At 55.9% G+C, this 22,348-nt stretch overlaps 2 protein-coding genes across 6 annotated transcripts in view; one reads left to right on the top strand and one right to left on the bottom strand.

Annotated features, from left to right (window-relative positions):
* The first annotated feature begins 14,801 nt into the window (after window positions 1–14,801).
* LOC123649824 lies at window positions 14,802–19,609 on the top strand. 3 transcript variants are annotated; one of them, XM_045568025.1, is made up of 3 exons: window positions 14,802–14,912; window positions 15,255–15,965; window positions 17,158–19,609. In XM_045568025.1, the coding sequence occupies exons 2-3, from the start codon at window positions 15,796–15,798 to the stop codon at window positions 17,711–17,713; spliced, it is 726 nt and encodes a 241-aa protein (XP_045423981.1). In that variant the 5' UTR covers window positions 14,802–14,912; window positions 15,255–15,795; the 3' UTR covers window positions 17,714–19,609. The 3 variants fall into 3 exon arrangements, with proteins under 3 accessions (XP_045423981.1, XP_045423983.1, XP_045423980.1); XM_045568027.1 differs by having other exon boundaries at window positions 14,802–14,953; window positions 15,738–15,965; XM_045568024.1 differs by having other exon boundaries at window positions 14,802–14,953.
* Window positions 19,234–22,348, bottom strand: part of CHST15 (carbohydrate sulfotransferase 15) — a 72,396-nt gene continuing 69,281 nt past the window's right edge. For all 3 annotated transcript variants that reach the window (XM_045568020.1, XM_045568021.1, XM_045568022.1), the window contains exon 8: window positions 19,234–21,753. In XM_045568020.1, coding sequence (XP_045423976.1) covers window positions 21,566–21,753 — 188 coding nt within the window. In that variant the 3' untranslated portion in view covers window positions 19,234–21,565. The remainder of the gene's footprint in view (window positions 21,754–22,348) is intronic.

The raw sequence follows: 22,348 nt of genomic DNA, 5'->3' as shown, positions 1-22,348 counted from the left end.
ACCCACGGTCCCCAGCCCCTGTGCTGCTGCTGGTGCTCTAGCATCCACGCCGGAACACAGATCACCTGCGTTTTCACTGTCCTGTGGGCTCCCTGAGGACAGCCGAGTCTCAGGAGACGTGAGGTGAGGCTGGCATTGTCCCTGGTGGAGGGGTGGAGCTGGAAGCAGAGGCACAGGTGGCTTCACCTCAGCCAGAAGGGAGGCCTTGAGGGAAATGCTGCAGTGAGCCAGAGGGAAACTGAGGCCAGGACCAGAGCCCTGAGGCAGACAGACCTAAGAGCCAGGTGGGCATGGGAAAACTGAAAGATGTCAGATCACCGTTGAGAACATGCACCGTGCCTGTCCCCTCCCTCTCCAGCTCTGCATCTCTCATCTCAACCCGGCCTTTCCTGGGCCACAGCCACCGTGCCCTGCTCACCTCAAGACCCAGCAGACAGCAAGACGCAGGCCACTTCCGCCAAGGACAAGTGCCTGGGAGGGGCCTGGGTGGCAGGGGCAACGTGGCAGGCCCGACGCAAACAGCACCACCGGCCCGTGGGAAGTGGCACAGGCCTAGGGTCTGACCCAGCAGATCCTTATAAAGCAATATTCATGGGGCAAAAGAACCAAGGCTAAGAGTGCCCTTTTGTCCCCTGAAAGTCAGGCACAAAGGCCCCGCTCGGCCGGGGACACAGCATCCTCCCCTAAGACCCATGGGCACTGCAGTGGCCGTCTCAGAGCGAGCCTCCGAGTTCCCCTCCGAGAGCTGATGAGACTGAGTAATCACAGAGGGGGCGAGCACAGTCAGCCACCGGAACCTCTCGTTCCGCGAGAAAGATCAAAATCCTCCAGATGGGTCTTCGCTATAAGAGGTCAGATAACTGGATTCTCTCTAAAGGGAGAGCTCTTCCCTCTGTAGCCACACAGCAGATACTCACTTGGGAGCTCAGGCCAGGGTGGGCCGTGACGACCGGGGGCAGCGCAGGGGTGGGGGGGGGGACTGCGCCACAGAGAACTGGCCGGGACCGTGTGACAACCTCGTGCTTGACGAAGCCAGGCTCTTGGTTTTTGGATTCCTGAAAAATAAAATTGCTGAGTTAAAAGCTTTTTGTTCTACACTGGGTTTCTAAATCCTGGGCTTGTTTTTTTTTTTCTTGAAATGAGAAACAGACCACAACGGAGGCATTTTGTTATGTATATTAAAGGCAGACGGGTCCAGAGAAAACAAAGGCAAAAGCAGACGTGACACAGGCGTGTGCACCGCATCCTAATGCACATGCATCGGCTCGTGCAGGACTCCGTCAAGCAGGGGAGGACGTGCCCGGCTCTGTCTCCACTGGGGGGACACGGCTCTGCCTGATCTTTCCCCAAACATGGTCCCTGTTACTCGCTCCCGCCCTCCCGCCCCCTCCTTTCTGTGTGAATCCACCGGTTCTTGCCTCTTGGTGTTTGATTACTCACCAGTTGGAGGGGGAAAAATTGATATTTAAACATGCCACAAGTACGTAGAGGAATAGACTGACGCAGGGATGTGGAGTTAGAAACACCCAGGTTCAAGTGCCTTTGCCGTTTGCTGCTGGGCAGGTGACTTGACCTCTCTAGCTTCAATTCTCTTATCTATGAAATGGAAACAAGGGTGTAAGAATTAAATGAGACGATGCTCTGCAGGAACTTGAAGAGTGTCTGACTAAATCTCTATCATGACAGTTTATGAATTGAATGTGCTAAGTGATCACTTATCCCCGAGGACTCAGTTTCCATGTATGTAACAAAATATCACATGTACCCTATAAATACATACAAATATTATGAATCAATTTTTTAAAAATTCAAGCAACATAAAAAGAACCAAAACATCTTAAAAGTTAAGAGGGGAGAAGAATATAAAAACAGCAAAAACTTGAGGTTCTTCTATTTTGTTGTGGGAACAGAGCCAAGGAGCCGGGCCGGAAGGCTGTGGGGTTTGCCTGTTAAAGGCCTTGTCTGCTGCTGGGGCCTGCTGGGGTCTACAGCGTGACCAGCTAAGCCCCGGGTTCCCACCATCCAGCCTCTTCTGTCTTCTCGACGGCTAACGCCCATTTGTCAAAGTTCCAGGTTACGTTGCCATAATCCTAGACAGGGAGACAATCAGTGCTCTAAACGGTGGTTCCCAGCCTTGAGCATTTCAGGAAGCAGTCCTTTTAATTTTAAGTTAATTCAGGGACCATGATTCCATTATAAAAAGCCAGTTTCAACAGCAAAAAATATAGAACAGCATAATCTCTGTGTAACAGTTACTTCTTTAAACTAAATACACTCAGCTTTATGAAAAACTCATTGCATTTTCTTTGTTTTTCACATTTTGCCTTAGACCAGGGAAAACCTGATTCTTTCCTCATTTTTTCCACATAGACCAATGTTTGGAAATTACTTCTTTAAAGTCCATAACGGGAAAAAATTAAAAAGCTGTTATGCTAACACATAGGCACGCGGATTCCCAGCGTCCTGGGGTTGGTGGAAGGACCCGGAGAAAAGGAAGAGATTGGAGAGCTCCGCCCTTCTGCAGGGCTCACTCCAACCCTGTGTGAACGTTCGGCCTCCCTGGCTCAGGCCAGCCTTGGACACGGACAGGGACCACTCCTGTACCTTCCTTTGTTTCCAAGCTCGTCTCTCCCAGGTGGTCTAGACTGTGAGCTCCTCTATAGCGACCAGCGTTTTGCTGTTTTGCCGTATTTCTCCTCCCAAGCCAGGACGAGGCTTTCACACCTTTCCCCAAGACCAGCCCTCTCCGGGGCCTACCTCTGCTGCCCGCGCGGGTGCCGTGCCCACCTGGCCTCCCTGCCTTTGCTCCTGCCATCCCCCCGCCCCAAAGCCCTCCGCCTTTCCAGGTGGTTTGCAGCCCTCCTGGGGCCCCTCCCCAGGAAGCCCCCGGGAACCACCTGTCCTCTGAGTGCCTGTAGCCCACTTAGCCCCACTGGCTTCTCAGCGACCTGCAGCAGTTCCCAATCCATCACAAGTGTGCCCCCTGGGCTAGAGCTAACACGACGATGTCACACGCCATCACAGATGTGACAGCTTTCCGTCCTCCAGGAGAAAGAGCGCACTGCTCCCCGAGGAGGGCTCTTAGCCAGGCCCAGGCTCCATTCCCCTCCCCCAGGAGGACCTCGGCCTCTTAGACAAGAGCAGGGTGACTGCAGCTTCAGACTAGAGCTCGGCTCGGCCTCTGCACAGGATGGGAGAACCAGGCTGGGGCCCCGGCCGCCCTGCCCTCCCCTGCTGGGAGGCTGCTTGGTTATTTTCATCCAAGCCTCTCCCTGGTGCATTTGTTCTGCAAGCTCTCTGGTCACACTCCAAGCCACTGCCTTTGCTGTGCTGTCTGTAAACATGACAGTCTCGGGGCTATATTAAGATTTTATGAGTCTGTAAAACAGATTAAGAGATTCAGTGTGAAATTCTTCTCCTCTTTAAAACTCCTCTTTCCCCTCAGCTGCCATCAGTTGCACCAACCCGGGCCTCACTGGCTTCCTGTCCTGCCTGGGGACTGCTGTGATTTGGAAGTTAAAGTAAACTCGGCTTTTTCAAACCCAGTGGGGATGAGCTTGCCCCGCCCCAGTGTCACTGATGGGCTGGTTACCGAGCCCACTTCTCCTGGTGCACAGGCCCTGAGGGGGCTTTCGAAGTGGTGTGTCTTTCCCTTCCCCACTCAAGCATGGCTCCAAATACAAGCCACTCGAGTGAGAATGTGAGAGGGTGACCAACTGGCCTGGTTTTGTCTAGGACATTCCCAGTTTTAGCACCGAAAGTCCCACATCCAGAACCCCTCAGTCCTGGGCAAACCGGGGCAGCTGGTCGCCCTAGCACAAGAGCTTCTTGCAGAATCATCAAATGTTAGAGGCAGGAGAATCCTCTGAGCAATGGATCCAAAGATTTTCAAATGATTTAGAGCCTCAGAATCCTGTTTGCAAATGAAAACGTGTAAGCAAAGCAATAGTAAACACACACCTGGAGCTCCTCCGGTGGACAGCAGCCTGCAGGCCTTGCAGGAAGGGTGAGGCCCTGGCCTGGGACACCTGGGCTCCTCTGACATCATCCAACTCCCAAGAAGATGGGCGGCTCCAACTCGCCCCAAACCAAAGCCCTTTGCAGCAGAGGAACTTTGCAGCCACTTTGACTAATGATCACAGGTGAGAAACTGCAGCCCTGGGGGGAAGGGCTCAAACTAGGGCTCAAACTAGAACTCTTCTTCCTTAATTTCCACCAGAGACAGTGAGAGGCACCAGCCCCTGCCCTCTGGCAGCTCCTCCTTCCTCCCCCTACACATTTGCTTTCTAAATTCAGAAAAATCACGGGAGCCCCAAACTCAACCTCAGAGACACCACCCCCTAAAACCCTCAGGGCATGTGCTGGAGGGCATGTGGTCCCCTCCCTGGAGGCTGGATTGCCCAGAGTGAGAGGCGGCCCCTGCTCCCGATGGGTGTGGACTTGGAGGGGAGGAAAAGGAACAAGGGTAGGGGCAGGAGGCCAAAGGACAGGAGAAGAAGCCCCAGACTAGCCGGATTTGGAGCCCTGGCACTGTCACCACCAACTCACAGCTCAGAGCCAGGCTCCGAGGCCCAGTTCAGTGGGGCCACTCGGTTTTGGAGCCGGATGCGTCCCAGGCCTCCGACTTCAGGCCTCCTTCTCTGCCTGGGGAGGATCACAGGCACCTGGGCCGCGGCTACTGGGTCAGGGATTCTGGCCTTTGCGGCCTGGTCTGAACAGATGGAAGGAAATGCTGGGAGCCGCGGGGTCACGGGGAGCCACAGGGTCAAGGGAGCCACAGGTTCCAGGTCTATGCCAGGCCTCCCGGGCTGTGTCGCTCAGATTAGTATCAACCTCGGGAAAGGCCCTGGGTGTTTGCGGGCTTCTGCCCACACCTGGTACATGGTTCGTCGCGCTCTCAGTAAAGAGCTCAGCGCTGTGGAGGGTCTGTTCTCCTTGCACATAAGAAGGGGCCAGGCGCCAGCTCACCCGGGGTCTGGACACTTGTGTGCTCAGAACCCTGGATTCTGTTCCCAGCCAACCCCAAAGAGCCCAATTGGAAAGCCCATTCAGATACCCAGAGTTTGAGGAAAGGGCAGGCCCACCCAGCTGGTTATGATTCTGCCACGAACCCCCCAGCCCTGGAGGCGAGGCCTGGGATGGTCAGGCTCTCCATCAAGAGCAGGTTTCCAGGGAAACGTGAATCAAGAGCTGGAAGGGCCTTCTCAGTCCACCTGCCAGCTCACATCGGGCAAGGGGCTCCGCCCCCCTCCCACCTGGAGGCACGTTCTCCCAGGTGGACCAGCAGAAGATGGCTCGCTGTGCACAGAGCACATGACCTCCGTTCCTCACTCGTGCCAACAGGTGGGCAAGAGCTCCGTGGAAGGATGAGGCAGAGTCCCAGAAAATCAAGTTCTGCCCAAAGTGACCCAGCAAGTTTTTAGGGAGGTACGGCTGCAGCTCTCAGACTCCCCCAGGACATCTGCAGGGCCGCTCTGGGCTCCCCCGTCCCCAGGCAGCAGGCGGCCACTGCTCAGAGCAGGCCACAGTCCCCCTCGGCACCCTCTGCTGGTGCAAGTCACTCTTACAGCCTTCATTGTATCGTCACAAGCCTGTGCCTCGAGTTTTAGCATAGTCCCCTGTGTTTGGAGAGGGGGAAACAAGCGTGAGCGGCCCGAGGACCCGCAGGCCTCAGCACCTGCATTGACCCCAGTGACACGACTCCTGCAGCCGCCTGTCTCCAGCAAGCCTCCCCCCCTTTCCCTTTCTAATCTGAAGGCAGCCCCTACAGTGACAGAGTCCAGGTGTCACCCATCACCCCAGGAGGTCATGGACCCAGGGGTTCATACCCAATTAATGACTCAAGCAGGGAAGGGAGGAATGTGCCCCCTGCCTACGCCCCACACCCACAGCCAACTGGGGGCTCCTTACTGCTCCAGCTTCCTTTCCAAGAAGGTCCAGGCTTCCGTCCTTCCACACTATTCAGACACCTCCTGAGTCCACGGGTCATTTTAGGGCTTTGCCACTTGCACGGAAATCAGCATCAGAAATGCAAGTCAGCAACGAGACCGAAGAAAGCCCTAGAAGCAAGGATCCAAGATGGGCTTGGAGGCCCTGCCAGGGGCTGGCCACCAGGCCACGTCTGTCCCGCTCTGGGCCCATTTCCTCCTCTGTTGATGGATAGACCAGATCTCCTCCAGCTCTGTGTGCCCGGCCATCTTTTTGTAATTAATATTTCAACTGATTATATAAGTCAGAGGAAACCAAGCAGAATGGGGATGATGAAAACAAAAAGAGTTTGCCCTGGAATTCACACAGTGCACACACCCTAGGATCGTTCCAGAATAAAAAGCCTTTTGAAATATGGTCAGATGCAGCAGGGGCCAGCCCTTGCTGTTTAAGCAGAGAGGGAAACATGAGCTGCTTCCAGGGGTTTTTGATGAAACAAATGGGCTGCCTCGGATGGGTGGGGTGGGGTGGGGCCTGCGCAGGACCCTGGGCGCAAGCCCTGGCCGGGGGGTTGTGCCCCACAAAGGAGCCTTGTGTGCTCAAGGGCTCAGGGTCCGGTTTCCTGTGCTGCGACCCAAACAGAGGACAGCATGTCTGCCCCGGGACCTCAGCCTCCCTCTGCCCACCATGCCCGGGCGGAGTGCCCACTGCCTGTGCCCAGCCATCAGGGACAGCCGTGGGGGAGGCTTCATGGCTCCTGGGAGCTCTCAAGGGGCTTGCATATCACTGGGCACTTCTGGAATGATCCAGACCTGTGTATAATTTCAGGGTTTCCTTACTTTTCCAAAGTCTGGGACTGAAACTCAACCTCTAAGCATTTAAAAGGAACAACAAGAAAACTCAGTCCTCTCTCCTTCCACAGCACATTTGGGACCAGAGCTTCACAGATTAAAATCTCCTTCAAAGAAAACGCAGCGTAATGCGCTGGATGGAGAAGCCATCGATCCGGGAGGGGCCGAGTGTTGCTGGCTCTGCCCTGGCCGACAAAGCCAGCGCAGCTGGTTTCTGACCGGACAGTGGGTCAGCCCGGGCTCTGGCTGCCCCCTCCCGACCTCAGCAGATGGGGGCCACTGAAATTTAAGATAGAAAAAAAGAGTGTTCCACAGTTTTAAAAAATGTCATAGATTTGTATCTATACATATCTTCCAGATTGCATATTAGGCCTTCTTCTAAACACGTCTCAAGTATTAACTCATCCAGTCCCATTTTGCAGATAGCAAAACTGAGGTGTGGAGAAACCAAGGTCACAATGCTACTAAAAGGCAGAGCCAGGTGTTGAGGCCAGCCATCGAGGTAGGACGAGGGGCTGGAGCAGAGGGGGCTGGCAGGGCTGCCAGGTGGGCGCAGTAGGCCTGGCGCTGGTTAAGAGCCCCAGGCACTGCAGTGGCCAAGTGAGCTGGCCCTAGACGCCCTCTCACAAACCACCCCCTCCCCCAGCCAGAGCCCCCAGATGCCCAGGCCCCCAGAGACAGGACAGCCAGGACCAGCTACTGGAACAGGTCAGGGTCTTGTGGGAAGGGAAGGGGGACCTGGAGGACTTGGAGGACTCCAGAGAGTTTCTGACAGGAGAAGACTGGGTCCTGGCCGGGGTCAGTGGGGAGCAGTCAGCACTCAGGCGTCCTCGGGGCTCCTCCCGGGAAGCTCCAAGTCCCAGGCGGAGCGGGGCCATCTCCAGCACATTCCCAGGTGCGGCCTGCCCTCTGCTGGCCGTGCCGGGGAACAGCAAGCCCAGTCAGCCTCCGCAGGCAAAGGTGGTCTTTGTCGGCTTCCCGGACGCCCCTTTTAAGCCCAAGCTGGTAAACTGGGCGTCACAATCCACAGCGTCAGCAGGAGGGCGCTGCTTGTACGTTTGCCATTCATTCTAACCGCGTATCTGAACCGAGAACCTTTCATTTATGTTCTGCCTGTCAATGAAGTCACTGCATGAATTGTGTAAAGTGTGTGCGTGTGTATTTTTGTCACAGCTGGGGGCAGGGAGAAGAGTGCTCAGGGGCAGGGGTAAAAGCGCTGGGCTCTGGGTCACCCCGACCCCAGTCTGTTGAGGTCCACTCAGGTTCACGTGGAAAATACAAACGTGGCGCTACTTTAGAAATTAGCTCCCCTTCCCCTCCGACCAGCAGGTGGTTAACAGGCAAGGTTTGATGCAGGCTGTGGCTCAGGTGCCAGAGGCAAAGGCAAGTGTGGAATTTTTACCCTCGAGACCTCCAGCCCCTAAAACGTTTGACTTGGGGCTTCCATGAAACACTCGGCAATGAGGGACAGTCTTTGCTTGTTTAATGGAGAGATGATGTTTCCCCTCTGCTAGCTTCATTGAGTCACACTAGGTATTTTTCAAAGCTCTTTAGCATTTACTACAAACATACTCTCTGCCTCCACAGGATAGTTGTAGAGGATCAGAGACCAGCTGATTTGCACCTTTTAATGACCCAAACTCAACCACAGATGAAGTCCCAGCCTCCTGCCAGTCTTCCAGTTCCCAGCTGAGCATCTGCAGCAGAAAGTGTAATTTTGCTTTCCCTTGGCCAGGACCCTGGGCTCACACCCGCCGTGGGCCGGCGTCTACAGCAAGAATGAATCTCCCAGGCCACAAAGCAGGTGGTAAATCAGGGATTTCTCTATAACTGGACTTAATTTGGGAATCCAGCCTCCGTCCACCACTTAATAGCGGACATCATCTGGTCACCTCTGGCTGTGCTTTGGTGATGCCTCAGGTGCTCCTCAGCTCCAGGTACACGCTCTCCCCCCGTGGTCTGGTCCACTCCTGAGGGTAAAATGCATCCACCTGCAGCTGTCTCCCGTTCTCCCCGCAGCCCAGACCTCCCCTGCGCTCCAGTCTCGTGCAGCTAAGACGGAAATGCCGCTTCCTCCCATGCCTGCCCTCTGAGCCTGTCCTGTCTCTGTGACTCAGCCCAAACGGAGGTACCACTTCCTGTCCTCTTTCCCTCACACCTAAATCCCATCGTCAGCACAACTTCTGGCCACATCCCAAATTGATCCCAAACGTGGCCTCTCCCACCGTCACCACCACTGCCTTGCTCGTGCAGTACCGCCTCTCGCTGGAGGATTCCAGAACTGCAATCCCACACTGAGCCACTGGCCACACGTCGCTATTTAAATTTTAATTTATTAAAATAAAGTGAAATTTAAGACCGAGTCCCTCAGCCACACTAGCCAGATTCAAAGCGTTCAGGGGCCCCAGGACTAGCAGCGTCGTCGGCGTGGAAGGTTAAACATGCCTTTCCCAAAAAGAAAAAGGCTTGCCGCCTCGACTAATCAGAGTGCAGTAACTACGCACCAAGCCTCAGAGATGCTGCAGTTCTGTTAAGCTTCCCAAACCCTATCCCCGACTTCCACGTGTTGGGGCACTGACCTCCATTCTTTGGAGTCTGTGCTTCCTGGGCAGCTGTTCTCAAACTTGGCACTTGGATAAACTCTTTTTAAACCAGATTCTGACCCTTTTGATTATTTTAGGCAGACACTTTCCGCCCACAACTATCCCTGCTCACTTCCCTGCCCCGGCCTCTGTCTCAGCAACCGCCAGGCCATTGCCGCTCCATGGTCCCACCTCCCTGCTTATCCAGGGAGACCTCGCCCATCTCCCCCACCCAGGCCTGAGCTCCCGCAGGCCTCTGCTGTCCCCTGCAGCCACCTGCTCCTCTGCCAGCACCTCATGGGGAGGCTGGGGACACAGATGGCCCCTGCTGAAAAAGAATGTCCTCCCTGCACCCTGCAGGGCCCTACCTGGGGCCTCAGCCTAGAAGACACTCACACACACACACACACACACACACACACTCACACACACTCACATACTTACACACACTGTCACAGGTTTAACTCTTTTCCCCTCCTCCCCCTCTGGCCCGAGAGTTTTATTCTAGAAGACGGGCAATACCTGAGGGACGGCTCTACCTGGTCATGTGTGTTTTTAAACATTGACTGCAGTATATTAAGTATTGATGATGAATTTGATTTCTGAATGATAAATGACTTGAAACTTCTTTTTAAGCAGTGGAACCTCTCAAAAGAGATACAGGCGAAAGTTCTCCCGGGGAAGGGACGTCGTGCGTCAACCCCACACCTCTCTCACGTTGCCGGCAACACGCCGGCGAGGGCGGACCTGCCGCATGGGACAGTGCAAATGCCCACTCCCTCCCCTTTGCTTCTGGACTCAGCGGCTCCTCCGGGCCGACCTCAGGCTGCTCACCAGGGGGGGCCGGTCCCCCGGGGATGGCCACACTGGAGGCACGGAGGGGCGCTTCGTCATCGCCACTGGGACAGGTGGGCAAATCTTTGTGTGCTATTTTTAAATGTTTTAATAAGTGCTCTCTGACTCTCAGCCCAGGAAGCAGCCGGCACCCCCAGGGGAAGGAAGGCGGGTGTCTTGTGCACCCCATCGCCACCCCCTCCCCCACCCTGCATCTGGACACTCTGGAGCCACGGTGGTGCACATGGAGGTGGGTCCTGCAGGTGCTGCACCGGCAGGGGCCCCGGGAGGAGGCTGCGGACCCCCACGCCCCTCTGCCCTGCTGCTCTGCACTCAGTGGAGCTGTCCCTAAGCTCTTGTTCCTCAGAGACACCCAGGGCCAGACCTTCCTCCAGGTGTGGGGCTGGAGCGTGGCAGGCAACAAGCCACGGGCGCTCGCTCTGTGATTTTGAGGGACCAGGCTTGTGCCGCCAGCCAGCCGTGGGGGTCTGCAGGGAGACCTGGGGGTGGGAGCCTCCAGACTCCGCATGGCCCCCACTTTCGTGCTAGTCTGGCGTCCTGGCCCACCAGGCCTGCCAGAGGGACTGGGACTGCCAGAGCTTTCCGGAATGCGAGACTCCCAGTGCTCAAATCACAGAAGTCCTGGGTAAACCAAAATGAGTTGGTCACCCTAAGGCCATCCCAGCCCCTGTGTGGAAGCAGTCAACCCAGCTGTATTAACCCCCAAGGGGCGTAGCCTCCTCGGGGAATAATGCCTTTAATTCTCTCCCTGTCCCAGAGATTTATCTCGTTCACTCTCTGTATGGCTGTGCCTGGATTCAGCGTACTCTACTGTGGCAGGAATGAATACGCTTTTGATTCTTGTAAGCCCAGCATTACTTATAAATGCCTAATTTGGGAGCAGCGGTGCTCTAATTTAGCTCCCTGAAGTGCAAGGTCGCTGCAGAGAGTGCAGGGCAGTGAGGCCCTGGGACTTTCCTGCTGGGTTTTTGGCAAGCTTTGAACTGTGCTGCTTTTGAGTCCACCCAGCCTTGTCATCTTTCATGGGTTTTCTTGTTTCCTTCTGTTTCTGGCCCTTTGCTGAAGCCCTTGGGGAAGCTGGTGTGCTAGGTGCTAGATCAGGAGCCCACGTTTCCTGCTGGAGTTCTGCTGCATGTGTCTCCCCGCTGCTCCTGACCCTCCAGTTTGCTTAGTCACCAGGGAAGTTACTGCTGATGAAGGAAAAAAACGTTGCATCTTTCTGAATCTTTGTTCATTCCTAGACCAAGGCTCTTGAAGTTAAATGCCAGGAATTTACCACCTTTAGATTTTGTTTTATTTGTGACTTGTCCCTGTACAACATGGTCCTCCTAACTAGCACCCCGTTTAAAGGATTTTGTGGGGCTGGAAGGAACCATCAGTTAATTTTTCACATGTCGCCCTGCTGGGGTGGCAGAGGTGGGTTCTGACCCGTCTGCCTTCCTGGTCAACTAGATGGGGTGTGTCTTCTCCTCCGAAGGCATAGACCGAAGGCATCGGCGCCCTGTTCCTCGCCTTTCCTAACACTATCTCTGAGACTTTCAGTGGCCTCCCACTGTGGGTGTGGCTTCTGCCCCATCCCTTGACCCCATATGACTTGCTTTGGCCAATGGGATGTTAGCAAATGTGATGCAAGCAGAGGCTGCAAAAAGCACTTGCACTTTTCCCTCACTCTCTCGCTCCTTGTCACTAGCCGTGAGAGCATGCCCAGGACAGCCTGCTGGGGCGAGTCCTATGGAGGAGAGCCAGCATACCCCAGTTGTCCCACTGCACCCATCCCAGACCAGCCAACCTGCAGCCGAGTGGCAGACATGTGAGTGAGCCCAGCCAAGGCCAGAAGAACTGCCCAGCAGAGCCCAGCCTAAGTCACTGGCCCACAGACTCATGGGTCAGCATTAATGGTGTGACATTGTTAATAGCGTGGCATTGAGGTTTGGGGGTTGTTTGTTATGCAGTGTTATTGTGGCAGTTGATGGATTCACACTAACTCCACACAGCTGCCAGAGGGAGCTTTCCATTTCTGTGATGTCCTAGGACCCAGCATGGTTCTAGGTGCAGTTCGAGGCAGAAGGTGCCAATGGGAAGAACCTGGTGTCAGGCAGACCAGAATGTGGACCTGCAGTCTGCCACCTGGAAGCAGTGTGACCATGGGCAAGTTGGTTCACTCCTCTTGTATTCAGTCATCTCATCTCTAAAATGGGGATAGTCCTGACATCGCTACCCCTCATGCAACAGTTTGGATATTTGACTCTTCCAAACCTCACATTGAAACTTGATCCCCAGTGTTGGAGGTGGGGCCCAATGGGAGGTGCTTGGGTTGTAGGGGTAGAGCCCTCACATGAACCATGTGCTGCCCATGATGAAGGAGTGATCTGAAATTCAGTGAACTGGAAGATAGATCAATATAGAAAAATTCAGACTGAGATACAGAAGAAAAAAAGATAGAAAATGCAGAAAAGAGCATAAAGGAACTTATGTGTAATTGCAGCCCCAAAGAGTGAGAAAAGACACACTGGGGAAAAGAAATATTTGAAGAACTAATAGCTGACATTTTCCAAAACTGAGGGAAGACATCAATGCATAGATTTAAAAGCACTCCATACTCTAAGCAAGAGAAGTACAAATCATACCTTGTTATAGTTTAACTGGTGAAAACCAAAGACAAACAGGAAATCTTGAAAACAGCCAGAGAGAAAAGACACAGAACCTCCAGTGGAGCAGCAATAAGGCTACAATTGACTTTTCAATAGAATGATGTGTTCAAAGGGCTGGAAGGAAGTAACAGCAGCCTGGAATCCTATATGCAGTGATAGCAGCCTGCAAAAATGAAGAGGAAATGTAGGTCTTTAAGGACAGCACATCAGAGAGACCCAGGCTGAAATAAACGCCAGTGGGAATTCTTCAAAGGCAAAGGAACCCAGATGAAAAAACTAGGTATACATGAGAAAGAGTAAATATAAAAAATTTATATTTATAAACAAATATTAACTGTACAAAACATCAAAAATGATGCCTTATGGGATACAGAATATAGGAGGGGTTAAAATGCTCGATGTCACAACAACAGAAGAGTGGGAAAAACAAAGTGTTCTCAGGCGTTAACGTTGTGTGGAATAAATAAAAGTCCTAAATTATATTGGACAGTAATAAGGGGCACATACTGTAATATTCAAGGTAATTACAACACAAATAAAAGAATGTTCAAGTGCCAATTTTATACAGAACCCCAAACCCAAACCCAGCACAGCACAGCTAATCTCTCCGTGCTGTAGGGGTGGGGGCCGGGGAGGAAGGAGAAAGGGAAGAAAAGAGAGGAGCGAGCAGAGAGGACTCAAAGGCAAATGGGACAGGGACAGGGAAGGGGAAGGTCGGGTCTGTCCCATTAGACCGGGGCCAAGCAGGATACATACCTGGTGCCAACGTGGCAATCCCAGACCTCCGCGTGTCTCACACAGCGCAGGGATCTCTGGGAAAGCCCCCTGGGCCTGCCGAACCCCTCCCTCCCCGTCTAGGGACGGGACTGGGGGGCAGAGCCGCCTAGGTAGGGCTAAGGGGCCGCAGAGGCAAGGGACACCGAGGTGGGGGCCGGAGCCAGGGTGTGCCCGGAAGAGAGGGGGGAGTCAGGGAGGAGACAGTGCTGAGCAGCAGAGAAGGCAGAGGCAGGGGAAGGACGGGGAAGACGGAGCCCTGGTGGGTCTGCCCGTAGGACCTCCATCCTGCCCAGGCTCCCTCATTGCCGACACCCCACTTCCAAGCCCCCTGGGGCCGGCGATGGCTCCCTCAGGGCCCTCCTCCGCCACCCACAGTCCCGGGCGGGGTCGCAAGGCCACAGCGGGGTCGCCTCGGGAACAGGCTGTTTGTGGGGGTCCAGGGAGAGGGCTGGGAAGGGGAGATAGTCCCAGGGTGGAAGGGCTGGGTGGGGGCGAGGTGGGGTGTCTGGACCATGCGGCCGGGTGTGTCCCGGCTCAGTCTCCCGCAGAGACGGAGCCCTGGACCCGGAGTCAGGCGGCGTCCACGGAGCTGGGCTTAGAGGACAGCGCTCGTCAGCGTCCCTTTCCTTGTCGCCTGATCGTGCGTGGCTTGTGCGGCTGCTGGGCCACGGAAAAAGCCCGGGGACCACGGAGCAGGTGGGCTCGCCTCTGGGGGCTGCCCCACCCGCCCCTTCCCCGCCTCTGAGCGCCTTCACAGCCGCGCTCCTGACTGGCCGAGCTGGACCTAGTCCGCCCGCCCCGGACGCGCTCTTGCTGGAGTCACCCGCCTCGGCCTCGGCCTCCGGAGCCCCCGGCCCGGCGAGAGGTGGGCCCGCGGGCGGTGCGGACAGGAAGGCAGGCGCCAGGGGCCTCCCGGCTGCAGTGCCCGCGGTGGCCACCAGGGGTCAGCGCAGGGCCGCCTTGCGGCGCGTCCCGGCCACCGCGAGCGGGCCCGCGACCCCGGGGTGTGGGCAGGCGCCGGGCCCAGCCCTTCTCCCCGCACGTCATCTGCAAAACGCCGGAAGAATTTAAGCAGCTTGGGGAAAGCGGCGGGTTTTCCAAAGGCCGTAAAGAGATAGGCAGATCCTAAAGGGTCCCTTGAAATCCTCCAGACCCCGTTCAGAGGTGGGGGAAACTGAGGCTCGGAGAGGTTAAATCGCTTGGCTAAGGTCGTCGGGCTCTTTCCCTGGCCCCCAGTCCAGTTCTGTCGCCAGGCGCCTGCCACCTCGGTCGGTCTCAGGAACATCGCTTCACTGCTGGGTGTCTGGGGGTGAGCATGGGGGAATCCAGGCAGCCGTCATGGGGGAGGCGGCGGCACTAGGACTTGTCCTTGGGGTGGGGTAAGAGCCTGACCCAGCTGCAAGCGTAGGGGTAGGCGAAGGCAGGAGGCAGAGGACTTGGAGCCTAGCAGGGCACAGGGGCACGTGCTTTCTTAGGGGAAGCGGAGGGGAGAGGGGACAGGAAGAGTGCCCATAGCCAGGGCCTTGCAGGCTGCCCGGGTCTCTGCCTGTAGAATTGCGGGCTGGCTCGGCTTAGGAATTTTCCTGAATTCCATTATGTTGAAAGTGCAGAACATGGCAGGACTTCTCCGGATTATCTCATGTGGAGGTGGGAGTGAGCCAACGGTCTCCATGGCCAAGCCGTGTGCTCCAGCCGCCCTCCGTGGTCTGGAGGCCACGCCGGGGCGGAGAGCGGCCTCGCCCCATTCCTCCACCGTGACTCGAACCCGCAGCGGCCGGAGCTGCCGGCCCCTTGCTGACCTCAGAACTGGCTGTCTCCAGGGCAGCTTGGGGAACGCCTCGGTCTGGGGGTTGGAAGCGTCCAGGGACCACTGCCCTCTGCTCAGTCTCCCCCAAATCAGGGGTTCCTCCCCAGGGCCAGCAGCACACCCAGCCCAGCTGCCTGAGCCCAGGAGGTGCCCACACGGAGGGGGCCGTGAAGGGGCAGTCGAGGCTGGGGTGGAGGTCCTACCCCAGCAGCCCCTGGAAGGCTGTGCACAGTGGGATGCAGGGCAGGGGGAGACCCTGCTGTCCTGTCACTTCTGCTGTTTCTAGGAGGGAAGGACCCTGAAGCTTCTGTCTGGCTGGGACCACCTCAACCCTCACCACCTGCATGGGCCTTACCTGGCCTCCGGCCCCAGACTCTGTCCGGAAGTCACCCAGTCCACACAGCTCCGCCGGCCTCCTTGGAAACCCTTTCCAGGGACTCCGAGTTGAGAAGCTGAGGTCAGGACCCCGGCCCAGAGATCACCGAGATCAAGCAGCAACTCTGCGCCTCACTAGGTAGGGGCCTGGGCCCTTCCGAGCCTCAGTTCTCCCTCCTTTATAACGGTGGAAACGAACACAGATAAAAGCTCCCGAGGTCGTCCTGAGGGTCAAACGAGACACACGTGGATGCCCTTAGCACAGGGCCTGGCGCTCACCATGTGTTCAGTAATTGTTGGCGCCTTGTGACTGTTTTCATCACTTACCATAGATGGCCTTTTCTCCGGCCTCCCCAGTGGCCAATTGTGTCCATGTCCCCTAAACAATCCGGCTAATGCTCGGGGCACGCCCAGCTTGGCTCTCCTGGCTTTTGGCTATTTGGCGAAATGCCCTCCAGGTGATTTTTGTATTTACCACAAGTCAATTACGTTTGTTGCCAAGACTTTTTTATGCCATCTGTTCTTGATATTATGAATGCATGATTTAATTAAATATTAGACTATCTAGCAGTTTTCAAACTGTTTTTAGTTTTAAGACTCCTTTACACTCTTAAGAATTACTGAAGATCCCAATTAGCTTTTGTTCATGTGGTTTAAATCTATTGTCATTTACCATATTAGAAATAGAGACTTTTAAAGCACAGGAATGCACCAGCACACATTGCATTAGCTGTCAGAGGGCCGGGGCCTCTGGAAATCTGTACTTGTGCATTCCTGAGAAAATGAGAGTGTCAGAGCGAATGACATCTTAGTATGGTCATGAAAATAGTTTGGGGCCGGGCACGGTGGCTCACGCCTGTAATCCGAGCACTCCATTGGTGAGGTGACTCTGGTCTCAGGGGACTCCTCACTGCAGCTGGCCCACCACAGCCCCCCCCCCCGAAGGCTGCCTTCCAGTGGGAGGCTCAGACGACCTGCGCTGGCCAGCCCAGGGCAGGGGAACACCCGTGCCAGCAGGAGTCAGCTCAGGGGGCCTTTTGGCAGAACAAGGTCATGTTCATTTCCCCTTGTTTCCCCTAGAAGCCCCAGTCACCACCTGGACCCTCGATGGGCAGGTCTGCAGGAAGCCCTGGCCCAGACGACCCCAGACACTATCGCCCTTTGCTGAGGGCATTTGAAATGGGGCTGAAGGGAGGGAGGGGGTCTGGACCCTCAGAATGCAGACAGGCTGCTGGGGACAGGACCCCAGGTTTTCCATGCGATGTGAATTCAGGAGAAGGCAGGTCTGTGGCCTGGCCTCACCTCATCTTGTCCTGTCCTACCTACTCCAGGAACAAGGCCCTGCCTGGGCAGGTGGATGCCCCATCCCAGAATAGATGCGTCCAGAAGCTCGGCCCTCTGCCAGGCAGCCACCTGCCCACGTGGACCTGCTTGGCCCTCTATGGTAGGGCTGCAGGGGACCGGCAAGGGGGTGCCCACGCCACCCCTTGCTTGGGATGCAGCTCATTGGACCACCGTGCTGTGGCTGGCTGGATAACGGCCTCCAAAGATGTCCACGCTGTAATCCCCAGAACCTGCACGTATGTTCCCTTCCCTGGTAAAAGGGCTTTTGCAGATATCATCTTGATGTGGGAGATGACCCCGGATTATCTGGGGGGCCTGGTGTCACCACGAGGGTCCTTGCAAGAGGCAGGAGGGGAGAGTCAGAGAAGGCCATGTGGCCTTAAAAGCAGAGGGAGACAGTCAGAGAGAGACTTGAAGGTGCCACACGTGGAAGATGGAGAGAAGGACCACGAGCCACAAAAGCAAAGCCTCTGGGAGCTGGGAAAGGTGAGGAACATCCTCCCCTGGAGCTTCCAGAAGGAACCAGCCCTGCTCACGACCTGACTTCAGCCCAGGGAGACTGATGTCAGCCTTCTGACCTCCAGAACTGTGAGGTAATGAACTTGTGCTCCTTAAGCCATGAAGTTTGGGGAAATTTGTGAAAGCAGCTGCCAGAAACCCCCAGAGCTCCCAGGGCAGGTGGGGGCTCCGGCTGCCTTGGCGTCTACCCGCAGGACCTGTTCCCTCCCGCCGGGAGCCTTGCCAGGTGACGTTCTGGGAAAGTCCTTTTCATCAAAGCCACTTCTTCCCGCCAGGCTCCAGGAGACCTGCTGGCTCAGGGCAGAGGGGCTGCTGGAGGGAGGATTCCTGGGGCAACAGGAAAATACCCGCCCGCGTGCAACACCGCTCTCCCCACCGCGTGACGCCCGGAATTTCTCCCCTGAGCATGGCCTTTGCTGTTTCCTGAGTAGGGTCATTCCGAGGGGGAGGTACACGTTCCTCCAGAATCCCTCCAGAGGGCCGGCTCCTCCGCGGGGAGTGGGGGGAGTTTCAGGAGGGCTCCGGGAGCGGGAGCTGTGCCCACAGCCTGCCCCACGGACGCGCCCCATCCGCCCTCCTCCGCACAGGCTCGCTCCCCACAGGGCAAAGCCGTTCCTGGCCCTGTGGTGAAAAGGGGTCTCGCCACTTCCAGGCCTGGACTCCACCAGCCCCACCTCCAACACGCTCCTGTGGGAAGCAGTGCTGGGGAGAGAGTCCCCCAAAGGGTCTTCCCAGAATCTGGGGACCAAGCCAGGTCCACACCGTGTCCAGGATGGCCCAGGCTTCCAGAGCCCCCAGTCTGAGACAATCGCTCTGTACAGGCTGAACTGCGTCCCCCAAATTCACGTGTTGAAATCCCACCCCCCCACCTCCCCCCCGTACCTCAGCCCGCGACTGTTTGGGGAGAGGCCTTTGCAGAGGTGACGTTAAAATGAGGCCATCAGGGTGCTAGAAAGGAAGAGGCACCGGGGCGTGCGTGTGCACAGAGGAGCGGCCGAGGGAGGACACGGGGAGAGGACAGCCATCAGCCAGGAAAGGACAGAGGCCCCTGCAGAAAACAACCCCCTGGCGCCTTCATCTCGGCCCCCTGGCCCCCAGACCTGAGGAAACAAATCTCCGCTGCAGAGCCACCTAGGCTGCGGTGTCCCGTCACGGTGCCCCAGCCTCAGCCTTGCCCTAGCCTGAGTGGCAGCCAGGGGACAGAGTGCCCAGTGATAATGACATGCACCCAGACACGACAGGGGCCAGGCCGGCCACAGGAATGAGGCCTGCAGTCCCAACTTTCAAATTCAAAGGTCTGAAGACAGCACTAGGCCTGCCTACCCCCACCCCCGCCCCGACTCACACGCACAGTGGGACTCACAGGGAGTCCCTGGTAACGTCTGAGCCCCTCTGTCTGCTCTTGACTTTTCTTCTGCCTGTTACGTGCACGATCACAGCTCACTTCTCACGGGCCACCATGTCGTTAAGTCCCCTTCAACAGAGTGTGCACGACTCATGCAGGTAGGACACCGGACTTCTGTGACTCATCCACGCACACGTCCTACAGGTACCAGCCATGTGGGTCCGTCTTTAATTATGTTAAATATTAATAAAGGTACAGCATAACTGCAATTCACTTAACATACCGACTAAGGGAGTACAATTTAATACAATCTGATATACAGCTTTTGAGAACACAAATTCATTTCAATACCAGGTCGTGAGAAATGCTCCATTTTGCTTTGGTTTTGAATGACAGGCTTGAGAACCGCCGCCCGGAACGGTGCCTGTGCCGCCTGTCACCAAGAGCCGGGCCTCCACTAAGAGAAAGCCAAGGCAACAGGTGTGCCCTCTGCAGAAAGGCCCCCGAGAGGAAACCGTCCGATGGCCTTGGTTGGCACAAAGGAGGGGCCTGCGTATATAAAAACGATCCGCATAATAAACCAAATAATATTGGAAATCATACCTCAGTCGTACTTCTGTAAGAAGCAGAATTACTCTACATGTTGTTCACATGCATAGGAGGGCGTGAGAGAAACCCCTTGCTGTAGGAATGGTTGGTGTGGCAGAGTGAAATACGTACTGGAAATGACAAGGTAACTGGCAGAGAAATTAATCTATAAAAGGGCTGTGTCCAGAGCGGAGGCGCGTCGGCACATGGCTGAAGGGAACCCACTCAGAGGATGCACCCGCACACGCACACTCTGACGGCAAATAAATACACTCACACACTGCAGTGACAGCTCCCTAAAGCGTCCTTGTGCTCAGGCCAGATTTCCCTGCTGGCTGCTGCGCCCAGTGCCGGCTGCAGAGAAAGGCCGGGATTGTCCCTGCAAGTGGGAGCTCAGGACACACAGCTCCTTCAGAGGCAGAAATACCCGCGGCCATGCCAGTGCTGAGGGCCTCACACGGGCTGTGTGTCCCGCCTCCACCGGCAGGAAGACAACGGCACTGGGGTTGGAGGGCTGACCAAATGCAGACCCCCCAGCCACTGAAGCCCAGTCTGTCTCCCTCGTGCAGGTCCCACTGGGGTGTGGGCTGCACTTTCTGACTTTGGTGGACGAGAGCTTGGCCTGAGGACTGTGGTCACCAGGAAGCTTCTCTTGACAAGACTCGGGTGCAGAGCTTCCTCCGGGTCCCACCTGGGGCTGTGTGCCACTCATGCTTGTCAACCTTCCCCAGGACTGCCAAGAAATGACAAGCTCTTCAGCCCATCCATCCGTACGCCAAGCCACCAAGTGGCCTGGAACGTTCCATTAAGAGCATGGCTCCTGGCAATCTCGTTCCAAATCTCAACATAGCATGCTCAGCCTGAGTTCAGTTCGTGTGTTGTGTTTCCGAATCAGTACACATGTATCTTGTAGTTAAGAACGGTGACCACACATGGTGGACAGTGCGGATAATAAACTCACTCCAGTGGGAAGGGGAGAGACAGAGCCTGCAGTTCTCCGATGACCTCAGACACAGGATGAGTGCTTGAGTTACCTAGATTTTTCCCCGAAATGTTCAATTCCTTGAGGTTGCACATTCTTGCATTAAGAGCAAAAATTTCCCTTCAATTATAAACTCAATTTCTTGAGAAAATGTCTAAGGAGGCAGAAAAGAGAGCTTGGGCTAGTCAAATGCAGAAAGTGGTTTGTTTTAGATGCATTAAACCTAAGTCAAGTCTACAAGGACAGAGGGGAGGAGGTCAGAGAGGTGAAGGTGCTGCCAAAAACTGGCTTATTTTTTTTCTCTTGGAAACAGTGAAGATAACGTGGCTTATATCTGAATAGATTGCAGGGCTTCCCTTTGGAGCAAAAGGGAAAGACATGGAAGAACCTCTATTCTTGAAAGAACTGCCGTTCCCTGTCCTGACGAGGTTAGCAGTCATGACAAAATAGTGTTCTGAAAGTGAATATGACGTGATTGCACCTGTGAACGGCCACCGCACTCCAGCCTGGGCAACAGGGCGAGACCTCATCTCTAGAAAAAACCAAAAAAGTGAATGTGAAGTGTAAGTTCTGCCCAGGCCCTGGTGGGCTTCGTCGGATCCCAGACTCAGGCTCTCCCAAGGTGGAGGTGGCAGGGCCGGGCTGCCTTCCCCGGGCGTCCTTTCCACACCCGTGCGGTGCCAGCCCGCCTCGCCCCGACCTCCAGGCCTCTCCAAGCGGAGCTGAATCCTTGAGGCAGCGGCTCCCACTGGCCTGAGAGGGAGGAGCGCTGGGAGGGCGCTCGCTGTTCAACAGACCGCCACAAGGGAAACTCTGAAATGGTTCTCATCGGTGTGTCCCCAGGGAGGGAGAGGGAGTCCCAGGGTTTTCCACGCCATGAGTGAAATGGTTCCCCACGAAGAGAGGTTTTAAAATCCTGGCAATGGCGGCACTGGTTGGCCCAGCGCGAGCACGGCAGCTCTCACGTCTTCCAGGCGAACGCCTCGTCGGCAAGGACCTGCGCCAGCCGTGCGTTGAAAGGCCCGTAGAAGTCCCGCAGGATCTTCCGCGTGACCAGCCACATGGGCCCCAGGTTCCGGTCCTCCGGCCGCCGTGCGTTAGAGGCCGGGCTCTTGGTCATCAAGGCCTCCTGCTTGTCACTCAAGGGCCCTGCAATGAGAGGGGAATCTGTGAGGCAGGGGCATGGCGGGCCGTAAAAGGGACTCCGTGAGAGTCCCAGCTACGCTTCGTGTGCAGACAGGAGTTGCCTTGAAGAAGAATAACGTGTTTGGAGCACTGAGGGAGGGCGGTGGAAGTACCACTATGAGACAGCAAAGAAATTCTGTGGCTGGCGTTGGACGCCCACCCTCGGGGAGCCCGGCTGGTATTTTGTGACATGCAGCATTCACCTGAGGCTCTCCTTGAGGATTCGCTTCTACCTGCCCTGCTTTCCCCGGCCGTCAGCCTGTCCCCGGGTGACTGTGCCCCCTGCCAGGCAGAGTCCGTGGGCTCAGGATTTTGTGCTAATCAGCCCACTGGAAATTCCGCCCCAGTCATTTCTACTCCAGGCAAAGGGCCCCATGCCTGGCCATACTGCACCCCAAGTGTCTTGGTGTGAAGTGGCTGTAGGGAGGCTGGTGGAGAGGAGGCCACCTGTGCCCAGAGATCGCACTGGCTGTACCTCCACCTGCAGCAAAGATACCAGTGAGGAGAGACCCTGGAACAAGCCAGAGGGCACTGCCACCTCCACACTCCAGCCCTCTGT

Source organism: Lemur catta, chromosome 14 (assembly GCF_020740605.2).
Source record: "Lemur catta isolate mLemCat1 chromosome 14, mLemCat1.pri, whole genome shotgun sequence".
NCBI lineage: Eukaryota > Metazoa > Chordata > Mammalia > Primates > Lemuridae > Lemur > Lemur catta.
Note: the sequence above shows the minus strand (reverse complement) of the source record. Positions and strands in the feature narration are given on the sequence as shown.

What these genes read in the sequence shown, in the direction of transcription:
- LOC123649824 (XM_045568025.1), top strand. Translation starts at nt 15,796, where the DNA reads ATGGGCCTTACCTGGCCTCCGGCCCCAGACTCTGTCCGGAAGTCACCC. An exon ending in GCAACTCTGCGCCTCACTAG is followed by an intron (nt 15,966 to 17,157) that starts GTAGGGGCCTGG and finishes TACCTACTCCAG; the next exon opens with GAACAAGGCCCTGCCTGGGC.